The sequence below is a fragment of the Helobdella robusta genome (assembly GCF_000326865.2).
Source record: "Helobdella robusta unplaced genomic scaffold HELROscaffold_4, whole genome shotgun sequence".
In the NCBI taxonomy this organism is placed as follows: domain Eukaryota; kingdom Metazoa; phylum Annelida; class Clitellata; order Rhynchobdellida; family Glossiphoniidae; genus Helobdella; species Helobdella robusta.
The window spans coordinates 451,761-465,975 of record NW_008704902.1 but is presented as its reverse complement, the minus strand read 5'-3'; the positions used below and the strand labels follow the sequence as shown (position 1 = coordinate 465,975).

Genomic DNA, 14,215 nt, shown 5'->3' with positions numbered 1-14,215 from the left:
TTGGTCATTGCTGTTTATTTTTTCACCAATTATCCACTAATTTATTTTAATTTAGTTTTAATTATTTTCTTGCGATTGTCATGCTTCTCGGCTCCTCGGACGTACGCTTCTTACAAATTTTTTAATTTTAAAATTTTTTTTCTCTATCTCGTCAATTTATTTTTATGTAATTGTTTTTCAGCAGAATTTTTTACTAGATTTTTAAAAATTTTTAAAGAATAAAATATGAAACTTTTTTAAGTCGTAACAACATACTTAATTTAATAATTTAATTGTTTGTAAAATTAATCAAATCTCAGTTGGATGAGTAGTGATGTGTGACGTTTTGCCAACGATATCGGAGGATGGTCCAGCGCTGTTGATGTCGGAATCAAACCGTGGGGGGTCCAATGGAACTGGCGCTGGCTACATCGATGATGAAGAATGTTCGTCTGGTGAAGATAATGTACATGACCTTGAACTCATGATTGAGAATATGACTGATGAACGAGAGAAACTTTTGGAGTCATTGAACAAGACACAAGATGAATTGTCATCGGCCAACATTGAACTTCAAGAGTTGCGACGCGAAAGAGATGCACTGACGAAGCAGTTGTATTCGAACCAGCCCCAGGAAGTTGTCAGCTTGTGCAAGGAGGTGACGTTACTGCAAGAACAGGTACTTGAAAAAGATGAAGAAATTTCTGAACTGAAGGCTGAGAGAAGTAACACAAAGGTGCATATTCTTATTACTTAGCTATTGTATTAATATCATTTTTATTAACTTCATAATCGTTTATTTGTCTAAAAAAATATATAAAATATATAAAAATAAAAACATCAACTATTAGCATATGTTATGATATATTTGTCTATATGATAATCATAATCACCACAGTTGTTACTGGAGCATTTGGAGTGTTTGGTTGCTAGACATGAGAAATCTCTTCGTATGACAGTTGTAAAACGGCAATCAGCAGCAAGTGGGGGTGTGTCCAGTGAGGTCGAAGTCCTCAAGGCCCTCAAGTCATTGTTTGAACATCACAAGGCTTTGGATGAAAAGGTTGGTTGCAGATTGATGGTCAATTTAGTCAACTGTATGTTTTCAGTATAAGTTTTCTAAATTGTTTTTATTTTTTATTGCAGTTTATTTGTTCAGCTTTGTTTCAATAAATGTTTTTTTTATTAGTGTTTGTATCATCATTTGTATCATCATTTGTATCAGCAACTTGACCATTACCATACTTTATCATCATTTTCTTTGTCCTCATCCTCTTTATCATGACTATCTTGTTGTTAGCAGTTTAATTACTACTCTTATTCAAGCTTAAGTGGTTGTACTGCTATTGCAAGTAACATGATGCTAATGTTAGTTACAATGGTGCTACTCATAAACAACTGTGACAACAACAACAGCAACAGTCATGTTATCGACAATCATTTGATCAATCATTTAAAAAATATTTCAACAGGATTATATTATTTCAAATTATAATATAGTTATATTATTGTCATAATATAATATAATTATATTATCGCAATGGTATAATTTAATAAAATTATATTATTATCACAATTTTGCAAAAAAGTTGAGACAGAGGTTGAAGATTGCTATGGAAAGAATTGTACAACTGGAAGAGGAGTTGATGTATGCCAATAACGAAGTAAGTTGCAGTTGCTGCTGTTGCTGCTGCTGCTGATGACGATGATGATTGTAGAGATGATGTAGTGGTGGTAATAGTAATTTTTGATATATTATGAATTTTTATTTTATCATAATTTGTTTACTCTTTCATCACATGAAAAAAAGCCTGGTCCAGTTTGGCCAAAGTTATTACTTGATAAATATTTTCATTTATTAAGCTTTGAAAAGCTTCTCTAAATAGCAGAGTGTTATCATCTTAAATGATGATGACATTGATGATGACGATGATGATGACAATGATGATTTTTCTGGCATGGTTTTGACTAATAACTGCAGCGGCATTAACAATACTGATGACATGATATGGTTATATACAAATACTTGTATATCAAATCATTTCAATAATAATAATGGTCATGTTGTGACGACAACGACGAAGATGATTTTGTGGTGATGCTAATGATCATCACAAATGGTGGTGAATAAAAAAAATAATTGTTTGGCAGTTGATAGGAAGGATGATGATGCTCATAAAAATACTGATGAAGAATATAATGTGGTTATGATGGTGATGGCTAAGAGAGAGGGAGAGAGAGAGAGAGAGAGAGAAAAAAAAGAGAGAGAGAAAAAGAGAGAGAGAAAAAGAGAGAGAGAGAGAGAGAAGGATTTAGAAAAAAAGAAAATTATGCATATTGTGGTGACAATGACTGATGACAGCAATGATTACATTGAAAATGAGGATTGTTTAAAATGTCTGGTGTGAGAAATTAAAAACTTTCGTATCAAAATTTGTATTAACTTTTTTTTATAGGTTGGGTTGTGATAAGGTTGCTGTCATCCATTTCAATTTAGATGATGATAATGATGATAAAAGATGATGATGATTAATGATGAGATTTTATTTTTTAATAATGCTTATAATGATGCTAGCCTTACCTGTTATTAATTTTGTGGTGGTGATTTTTTTCAACACCATCATTGTTTAAATTATCACCAATTGTATCACCATTATCATTGTGACAGCAGCTGATGATGATGATGTTGTTGATGTTTGTTAATTTACTGAAGATATAAAGTATGATAATGTTGGTGATGATGATGTTAGTGATGATGTTTGTGATGATGTTTGTGATGATGATGTTTTCTTTTTCTGTTGTTACAACAGCTAACAATAAAAGAAAAATAAACTCAAACAGGCATGCATTGAATGCGTAAATGCATGGACGTGTGTGTATATATGTGCATGTTTATATATGCAATGCGTGTGTGTGTGTGTGTGTATGTGCATGTTTATGTATGCGATGTGTGTGTGCGTATGTGTGTGCGTATGTGTATGCGTATGTGTGAGTAAAAACTCTGTATGTGTGAGTAAAACAGTGTTATTTACTTTCTTCTTATATACTCTTAGAAGGAAGAATTTATGATATTTCATTATTCTTCATCCTGTCCAATTAGCTCTTTCAGTATAGAGAGATGGAGTTTAAGATGAAAGGCAGTACTGATAACGATGAGGAAAGCACCGCTAATTCAACTTCATTACAGGAAAATAATAAAAAGGTGAGTGTGCGTGCGTGCGTGTGTGTGTTTTAACATGCGAATGGGATTGTGGGATTTTTTGTGTACAAGTGCAAATATGTGTGTGTGTGTGTGTGTGTGTGTGTGAATATATGTGGGTGTTTGTTGTGTATGTATGCATATGCAAATGTGTGTGTTTCATGTTTATGTGTGTCTGTGTATGTGTGTGGGTTTGTGCGTGTGCGCGCGTCTATGAATGTGTATGTTATTTCTACTGCCACTACTAAAAATGGCAACAGCTTTTGTTATTTATTGATATTATAATTAGGGCTAATAATATGATAAATTGTCATTATAATAATTATTTTCACCCACCAATCATCATCCACCATTCCACATTTTCGACCATTGAATGGTGAGCAGAGGATATCATTGTTGATGGAAAAGCAGGAAAGCATTGAACTTACTATGTGTAGATCCCAGATTGTTGATCTTAGGTGTGTCTATTGTCATCATCATCACCATCGCTATTTTATCATCATCATCACCATCGCTTTTTCATCATCATCACCATTGTTATTTCATCATCACCACATCATTGTGGTCAAATTCTTCTGCAATTATCCAATTTTCATTTTAGCTATAGAAAAATTATTATGAACAGTGTATAATTTTTTTCACTAATAAATGAAACATTGTGAAAGTTTCTCGTGGTATATTAGAATAAGTTGAATGGAATTTACATATGATAAGTAAGTAGTTGATAATTGATACTAAATAGGGGCTAAAATAATAATTAAATCATAATTTTTTTTTAAATGTAAAATATAACTTTTCTCTGCAAGGTCGAAGATAACATCTCTGAATGAGGATTTGTTATTTTGGCAGAAAGAATCAACGAAACAGCAAGAGATTAATAAAAAATTAGAGAATGATATTAAGGAGGTTAGTGATGACAATGGTGATTGAGACGATGACGATGATGATTGAGACGATAATGATGACGACGATGATGATGATGATTACGGCGATGGTGATGATAAAGATGATGATGATGGTGATGATAAAGATGATGATGGTCATTAATATCAATCAACATCATTGTTTCTCTTGATGTTATTGTTGTTATTTCTCTAAGTGTTGTTGGGAAGACATCAGTAATAATGGTGACAGACAATGAATTGAGTGACAAATGACAATATTAATAATAATAATAGTGGTGGTGGTGGCTATAATTATGGTAATTTGCTTACTAGATGGCGAATTTATTGATTTATGATGCAAATTGTTGCAGGCTTTTTTATTCCAATCATCACTGGTAAGAATGCAACATATTCATCCCCACTTATGCACTCTGCTACTACAACTACACTTCGTTTTTTTCATCCTCTCCTTCCTCTTCCTACTTGTTTTCCTCATCATCATCGTTATCACCATCACCACCACCATCATCATCAGCACCATCTTCATCATTTTCATCATCATTTCTATCAGCGCCACAATCACCACCACCACCATTAGCACCATCTTCATCATATCCATCATCATCATCTTCATCGGCCGCACATCATCACACGATGTCATGCACGTCCTATATTTAGTGCAACGCTCAGAAAGAAGACCAGGAGGAGAGGATATCAACCTTGGAGAAGAGGTACACGAACATTCAGCGGGAGTGCTCCTCACTGCAGGAAGACAACAACCAACTGATGGATCAGCTCGATGCCAAGACAACCCTCGTCAAAATGGTGGTTCATTTTTTTTACCATTTTTGGAAAATTTTTTTATAAAGTATCTATTTTATAGGTGGTTTTTTGAAAGATTTTTGAATTATTTATTATTTTAGTGCGAAAATAATGTCGGTTTTATGTGACTCAATTTTATGACACAAAATTGTTTTTTAATTTAATTTTATTAGATGTATTGATATATATATATATCATTCTACAGATTATTTGTTTCTGTATCTAGTTTATATTAAATATTTTTTTAAACCTTGCACTGTGTTTGTTTTTGAGCGATATTTCAAAATATTGTCAAAGTGTGATTATCAAATTATTTTGCTTCACGAGTTTAAACTCTGGCCTAGCTCAATTAATACAATTGTAATATTCTGGAAGCATGAGGAGGTGCCAGTACAAAGTTGTTTCAATAAAAAACTATGTTGTCGCATTTTAGAGGGGAAAGCGGCATTATTTTTGCATCAACTTAGTATTTGGTTATTCATGTTGCTGGTAATTTGTGTTAATGTTGGACTGATTAATATTGGACCCTAATTCAATGATGGTAATGTTAAGTTGGTAGTTTTACCTTATTTCTGTTAATTTTTAAAAAATGTTATTTGTTGTGGTATGTACTGTTTGAAGATTAGTTATTAATGAAATTGTTGGGAATATTTTCCATCGTACTCACACACAGTTGGAAGAGAAACTGCAGTCCCTCAACGCCCCACCAACATCCACATCACTATCGTCACTTTCTGTTAGTTTTGCATATGTTTATGCACGTACACACATACACAAACACACACACATACAAGCACACATACAAAAACGTGCTTATATGTTTAACCATAAACACACACACACACATCAACACAAACACTCACGAAACAAATTCAGTATTGTTTGTTGATAATTTTCTTATGCAATGCAAATTATATATTGAAATTACTGCATGAAAGCATTTAAATCACATATAATAATACTTATGAATAACATTCGATTGAGTCTGCAATTTGTGGCTATCCTAATAATGCTTGATGGTATAATTATATCTTCTTGTTTAATATTTTTTATTTCATTCTGTCATGACTCTATCTAAGATAAAACCCATCCCATGCATACAAATCTTTAAATTTTCTACTTTGTATCTCCCATTGATCTGATTCCACTATCTTCCATATGTTCTTCCCTATATCTCTAAAAATAAGATAGATATTATATTGATATTTTACTTCTTCACTATAGATCACATTTTCATCAGATCTTCTTTATTTCCTCTACAAGTCTAGTCATTTTCATTTCGAATTATTTAACCAATTTCTTCTCTTGAAGCGTTGAGACGGTAATCACGAGGCACCTTTTTAATTTATTTGGTTTTCTGCAAACGTCGTCCACATAGAAGCTGATATATTTACAAAGTAGAACACTTGAGTATGTGCTACTGATAAGAAAGTTTTGTCAGTTCTAAAAATTACAGGCTTTTAGCGCAATTTTATCTCAAAAGTATGCACCACTATCATTGATGATATCATTGCTACAACAGTTAGCGTCGGATAATAGCATTGTCATTAATGTTTGCACTATGAACAACAACATACACGACAACAGAAAAGTAACACGGGCCTGGCGGAGGATAAGGCGTCGCTGCTGTCGAAAATTTCAAATCTCGAGATGCAAGTTGATGAACTGAATCAAGAACTTGAAAGGGTCAGAAAGTTATTTTATTTTCTTTCTATTACCCATTACTAAATTAATTTTTTTATTTTGTGGTCAAAACAGACACACAACGAAATTGCCCACATTAAGTTTTTAATTATAAGTTAATAAAAGTTTTCATGATTTTAAAGTACATAATCATGTTACTCGTTCACCATTATTCGCCATCATCGTTATTATCAGTTATCATCACCACCACCACCACCATCGTCATCATCATTACCACAGGCACGACACCGGGATAGATTGAGTGAGGAACACAACAATCGCCTGTCATCTACTGTTGACAGGCTGCTCTCCGAGTCGAACGAAAGATTGCAGATGCACCTCAAGGAAAGAATTAAAGTGTTGGAAGAAAAAAATCGGGTCACCGAAGACTTAGAACAGTCCAAAAAATCAATAATTGACCTAGAAAATCAAAAGGTGATTGGCCAAAAATTTGTAACCACAAAAATAATCTATATGAGAATTTAAGGAGGAAAAATAATTTTATTCACCGTGAGATTAATGCATTGATTCATTTGATAATTCAAGATATAAATAGGTATTAACCGAACGACTATTCTTGAAATTTAAAAAATTGAAGTTGAAAATTTTATCATTCTTCTTTTTCTATTATAACTGAATGTGTTGCCATGTTGCTTGGTTGTATGTGAATTATTTATTTGGTTATTTAGTTTGTTATTTTCTACATTTATGTTTATTTAATTTTGTCTACAAGGATTCAATGCAGAAACAGATTGATCAACTAATGAAGGAGGTTAAGAGTTTAACAGAGAAAAACAGGTAGGTAATTAGGAAATTTTCGATTTGATGACGGTGATGGTGACATTTATTTTCCGACAGCAATGTTAATTGGTAGCCCTCTATAAGGCCGCCAGCATTGAAATGAACATTTTTGAGAAATTAATAATTGTATAATTAACGATTGCTCTCTATGTTATTGTTCTCTATGTTATATGCTCTCTATGTTATTGTTCTCTATGTTATATGCTCTCTATGTTATTGTTCTCTATGTTATAATGCAATACAAACTTGAATACTGATAGCATTTCATAAAATATTCATGACCCAAACCAGTCAGCCAATGAAAGTCGAAGCATCAGCTCCTGGCGACTTTGCATTCTATCTCTTCCCAAAAAGTAGATGGACTGAATTTTCTGATCCACAGCACGTGGTACGGACGAGTTGTTGTGTGACTTTCAATTTTGCAATCATGTGTTGTTAAATTAACTTATTTAATATGAGGATGGTGGTGTCGTTGTGTTGATAAATATTTTCTTATATTTATATCTGTTTTTCTTAGTTTCATCATAGTCGCTGTAAACGTCAACAACTTATTATTATTCATTGCAATCATCGTCATCATTTTATGGATCACCTTGACCTTCGCGACCATCATCACATTTATTATCACCCAGCAACCAGCCGTAAGTGTGTCGTCACGGTCTATGCAGTTGGCGCAAGACGTCGTGAGTGGTGGCGGTTGCGTTGGCGAGCTTGATGGAGCTGACATCATTGATGATAGCGCACATTCTGTCGCTAAATTACTGCAGGATCAACTCGATGCCATCAACAACGAGATCAGGTTCGTCGTCGTTCTGTTGTCGTGGTTTTTTTTTCATCGTTGCCCTAGTTTCGTTGCTGACCTTATGTGTACGATTTGCAAGCTCCTACCATCACTATACCGTTGTCCTAATCACTGACTCGTCGCATTTCCTCGTCATCTTCATCGTCGTTTAATACATTAATTATCGTCACCGCATCATCATCCATTATAGACTAATCCAAGAGGAAAAAGAACAAGAAGAAAAATCACCTGCTCCTCATCATCATCCTAATCGTCATCATTATCCGACTGCAATGACGTCATCATCATCATCCAACAACAGCAGCAATGACAGCAAACAGCAGTTTACAGATCATCAACAATCGGCGTTGACTAGCTTATCCGCTGCCACGTCTGCTTCAGCTGCTGTGGCCACAGCTACGTCGGCTGCCGTTGATAAGTCTCCGTCGCTTAGCAATCACAGCGGAAGTAATCTGTTTGCCGGAAGTGGGGGAGGAGGAGATGGATCGTCATCATCACCGACTCCATCACCGAGATCTACTTGGAGAGATAAGCAGTATCCACCTCTTGATTTGTCAAATGAAGGTGATGATGATAATGATGATGATTATGACAATTATGATTATGGTGATGTTAATGATAATGATCGTTACGATTTTAATGATAATGATAATAATTCATAAGGTGGAGTGATTGTTGATTATCCGAGTCCATCCATGCAAAGGAGGAGTGGACTGCAAAAATATCGACTGGTAAGTTGGCCAATTGATTGGTTGGTTGGTTGGTTGGTTTGTTCGGAGATTGATTGATTGGTTAGTTGGTTGGATAGTTGGTTGTATGGTTGGTTAGAAGATTGATTAATTGATTGGTTGGTTGGCCGACTAATTTTTTGGTGGGTTGATTGATAGGTTGACAAATTTGTTTTCTCTCAAATATGGTTTTTCAACAAAATATCTAAAAATACTTTAAATATCGATTAAAAAACTTCACATTAAGTGAGAGCATTTTCCAGTTGAAAATTGAACTTGCTACCATATTCTGTTAACATATCTAAGACAACGGTTCAACTTTTTTTTGACAAACTTTCATCGACTAGCAATCGTTTTTTCACGATGGTTGATTGTTGTAGTGTATTGAATGGTATGTGGCAGTCGCGGACTAATTAACGTGATAGTGTGTATGTGTTAGTCGATGGTTTTTGTCGCATTTTCAAAATATGAATACAAATAACGGTGGCGATTGCAATGTGAATTCACTTTTCGGGGGAATGATGTTGAAGTTGAGGTGCGTGCTTTTTTTTCAACGTTGTGGGACCTGCTTGCTAGTTTAAATCACTGTGAAACAACGATTTCAGATATACGTAGATTTAAAACAATTTATCCAGCTGACAGACTGGTTGTTAGATTGTCTTATTTGTATAAGTTTTGATTAGTTAATTTGCGTTTTGTTCTTTGGTTGGTTGAAAATTGTGTAAATATTGATTTGTTGTATGATTTTTTTTCATAAATTTAATAAATAGTTTATTTATTGGATCAATTTTCAATTTTAGATATTATGAAAGTGATGATGTTGATGATGATGTTGATTGTATCGGTGTTGATTGGGATGGTAATGATGATGCTGATAATGTTTTTCATGATGACAACGACGATGTGATGACTTACGCTTTGATTGTGACGACGATGATGGCGATGATGAAATTTAGAACTGATAATTCTCGATCAGGGTGTATCAGCTGCCCAGCCGTCCTCTCACCCTCATCAACATCTCACAACCACATCACCATCGCCATCTATCACTGAGTTCTACGAATCTAACCAAGATGTTGGTGATTTTTTTTCGGTTCAGTTCTTTACTTTTATATCTTCATTCATTCTAAAACATTCTTCCTTCTTTGCAATTTGTGTATTTAAATTAGATAGGTGTATTATTTATATTATATTATTGGTTACATTCATCATTATCAATTTTATATTATGTATTGGATTAGTTTATTATATTCACTGACTCGTTTACTCATTCATTTACTCATTTGGGTTCACTTACTCTTTCACTCATTCACTCAGCAGTCGCGAGAAGCCTGGTCTTCATCAAACAGTTACATGTACATGATGAACCAGAACTCGACCGTCACTCAACCAATTCTAAGGTACGGTTGCTGCTGATGAGTTGGATCATTATAATGAAGATGATGATGACGATGTCTGTGATGATGAGAAGATGTTACTGCTATAATTTCAGATATTATTATTATTATTATTATAACAAATATAATGACTGTGATGATTGTAGCGACGTTCTATTAACACACTTGTACTTATAATAACCATCCGTCTATGGACAGGACGTTAGACAACCAGCAACAGCTGCAACAACTCAGCAACAACACGCTACATCGGCAACAGCAACAACAATTACAACAACAACAGCAGCAACAACAACAACAACACAACAGCTCATCATCATCCAGCCAAGATTCACTCTTCAAGTCACAGATGAATAAAAAGAAGAAACCTGGGATAAAGGTTTCTCTCGGTAGGATATTCAGTGCTTCGAAGAAGAAGTACAAAGGACAACAGCAGCAACAGCAGCAGCAACAGCTGCTACAAGCTGCCGGTGGTGTCAGTGGTGCTGGAGATCAAGGTAAGTAGCTGCGTGGTCGAAAGTTGAAGCTTATAAGAAATTTATAAAATGTATTATTTTTATTTGTGAATTAGAATTCATTCTATCATATTTATTACTTATTTACTTATTATATTTAATTATTACATTTCATATTTTTTATAAAATTCACAGACACAAGCATCATGGAAACATTAGACATACCCGGAATTTTACCATCTGAATTTGACAGAAGAAAAAAGAAAAAGTACAAATGATGTTTCCTCTTAATTTGTGTTTTCATGGTTTTTAATTTTGTTTTAAGATGTAGGTATATCAACTATATGTTGGCATTCATTATTTTGTGCTATGTTCGGCTATGTTCTGCTATGTTGCGCCCTGGCTGTGTTGCGTTAGGTTATAGATATTTTTTAAACATATATCAAATCAGGATTGTTGTAGGTTGAGGTTGAAATTTTTTTAAATTTAATTTTTATTTATTTTTTGACATTTCAAAGTTAATTTTAAAACATCTTTGCAGACAGGAGCTGCTTGACGAGGCTATGAAAGCAGAAACCCCATTCGGTATGTGGAATGGACCAACCATTGTCGCCTGGTTGGAGGTTGGTTGGTTGGTCATCTGCATGTTTGCTCGACTGGTTGTTGATTGATTGATTGGTTAGTTAGCGAGCTGTTTGCTTGGTTTGTTAATTATGTTGTCGGTTGCTTAATGCATGACTTGCTGGATGTTTGGTTGGTTAGTTAACTGGTTGATTGGTTGATCTTCTCTGTGGTTTTTGCTAAGTAGATTTGTTAATTTTTTAATTAAATCAAATGTGGTTTGATTTGACTGGTTAAGTAAGTAGTTGATTTTTTCCTATTTGTTATTTTCAGATTGTTTAAAATTTATTTGGCCAGTTGCCCGATTAAATTAATAGCTGAGTGCCTGATATGTCATTCAGTATTTTCACTGTTAATCATTTCCTCGTTAATGGAAACTACGGCACTAACCTTTCAATTGGCTAACCTTTCAGTTGTGGATCGGCATGCCCGCCTGGTACGTGGCGGCTTGCAAGGCCAACGTGAAAAGTGGCGCCATAATGTCGGCCCTCTCCGACCAGGAGATTCAGAGGGAGATCGGCATCAGTAATCCGCTGCATCGCTTGAAGTTGAGACTTGCCATCCAAGAGATGGTCAACATCACCAGTCCTTCTGCTCCTAAGCTCTCCAAGCAACCTGTTAGTCCTCTGCTCTTTTCCTCGCTTACCTGCTTGATGGATGTACGGATGGACGGATGGATAGATGTTTCATTTTTTATGGTGTTGTTTGGGATGATGGTGGGTGGCAGATTATTTTTATGGTGATGATTTGTGGAGGTTTATTGTACATCTTTGATTTCATTTATATTTGTCTGTTCTGATAAATACCTCGCGAACAAACCACATGCACTGCATGCAGTTAACAGCAATCGGTGAGATGAGCCATGAATGGATAGGGAATGAGTGGCTACCCTCTCTGGGATTGCCCCAGTATCGAACCACCTTCATGGAGTGTTTGGTGGATACCAGGATGCTCGACCATCTGACCAAAAAAGATCTCTGCAACCATTTGAAGATGGTCGATGGATTTCATAGGTTGGTCCTTTTTTGTTGCTTTGCCATGATTGGCTGGCTAGTTGCTGTTCTGTTTCCTTGTTCAATCAGTTGCTTTTTTACTGCTTGTTTTTGCGTTCATTATTTGATTGGATGTTTTTATGCTGGACAGGCTGAATTGTTTGACTAAACTAATGAAGATGACAGATGATGTTGATAGTATTACAAAGATCATTACCTTCAATGTATTGGTTTATTTATTGGATTATGCTGTTTCACTAGCTATACACAAAGTGATTAACCAATAGATTATAACACTGGTCGATTTTTTGCAAATATGTATCTAATTGAACAAACAAATCAACCAACCAAACGAACGACAACCAACCATCCAACCAACCAACCAAACGACAACCAATCAATAAACAGAACCAGCCTACAATATGGTGTTGCATGCCTTAAAAGACTCAACTACGACAAAGAGGAACTTTCGAGAAGGAAAAGTCAGGCAGCCTTGAACCCTAAAGGTTTTTGTTATCACATTATAGTTTTATTTAAAATTGCTCAAGTTTAATTATTTAATTTAAATCAAGCTTTTGTTTAATTCAGGGAACTGGTATTATTTGTTTCAAATGCTTCCTGGTTCACATGCTTAGTAATAAATGTTGAACAATCTATTTAATAATTGTCCTTCATATTCACTATTTAATTCATGCATTTTATTAGCAAATATTTATATACATATAGCTTTTCTCACTATTTTATAATTCTTGACACATTTTTACATTTTCTTAGAACTTGAAGTATGGACGAACGAACACGTAATACAATGGTTACAGTCAATAGGACTAAAAGAATATTCATCTAATCTCGTCGAATCAGGAGTGCACGGCAGTCTGCTGGCCTACGACACCTCCTTTGATCACAACTGTTTTGCCATGATGCTTCAAATACCAACCAGCAATGTGCAGGTGCGTGTGTGTGCGTGTGTGTGCGTACGTGTACATGTATGTACATGTTTTTGATACTCATGTAATACGATTTTGAATATATGCGTATGCATAATTGTAAGGTTTCTATACTTGAAAGTTACTGGTTACACACAAAAACCAGGCACGCAGACTATTGTACAAAGAATTCGACAACATTTTGAGTATCGGTTCTGACAGGAGGTTATCCGACAGCACATCCCTAGATTCTGTCAACCCACAGCCGACAAGTTCATCACTAACTCGCAAATTCACAACCAACCACACGCAACTGGCGGGCCTTACTAGGGAGAGGTCTGCACAACAACAGCCACAACAACATCGCCTAGTTTACCATCATCACAACAACAGTAGTCACACATGAGAAAAGTGTTGATCGTGCGTGCGCCGTAATGCACGCACACACATAAGCACACGTGTATGATTGCTTTGGATATAATTTGTATCTTGTATATATGTACATGTATTTATGCCTGTGTACATATGGCCTACGTTTTTGATGCATGTGCATGCATGCCTGCGCTATATCATCTTCCAAAGTATATTATTCAATTTGTGATTAAACGTTCTTCATCATTTTCATACGATTACTATAACTTAAGTTAAGTTATAATATTTTTGTATTTATTCATCCATTAATTTAACTCATTCACGAAATCACTTTTTTGATCATTGATCATTATATTTCCATTCTCTCTCTTAAATATATTATCTGGCCGGCTCAAGAACACGTTTGCAACGGTAATATTGATGGGCGCCGTATAAATCCTCCATTGGTAATAGTCAAATAGAATTAGGGTCGGATTTAGGAGAGGACATGCCTTGGGGCATCCACAGCAAAGGGCCTCCACAGCAAAGGACCTCCACTCATCCAAATTTGACCC

General features: G+C 34.9%; 1 protein-coding gene across 1 annotated transcript; it reads left to right on the top strand.

Annotated features, from left to right (window-relative positions):
- Window positions 1-16: 16 nt before the first annotated feature.
- Window positions 17-13,660, top strand: HELRODRAFT_188839 (hypothetical protein; the record flags this gene model as incomplete). The annotated part of the gene is made up of 26 exons (XM_009024382.1): window positions 17-101; window positions 300-715; window positions 878-1,042; window positions 1,569-1,642; window positions 3,079-3,181; window positions 3,563-3,636; window positions 3,985-4,084; window positions 4,741-4,887; window positions 5,558-5,620; window positions 6,472-6,570; window positions 6,808-7,002; window positions 7,301-7,365; window positions 7,660-7,756; window positions 8,001-8,167; window positions 8,472-8,734; window positions 9,855-9,973; window positions 10,216-10,298; window positions 10,494-10,792; window positions 10,946-11,018; window positions 11,292-11,358; window positions 11,785-11,988; window positions 12,209-12,384; window positions 12,772-12,869; window positions 13,138-13,313; window positions 13,456-13,561; window positions 13,620-13,660. Exons 2-26 carry the CDS (start codon window positions 314-316, stop codon window positions 13,658-13,660), a joined length of 3,456 nt encoding a protein of 1,151 aa, XP_009022630.1. The 5' UTR covers window positions 17-101; window positions 300-313.
- Window positions 13,661-14,215: the final 555 nt, after the last annotated feature.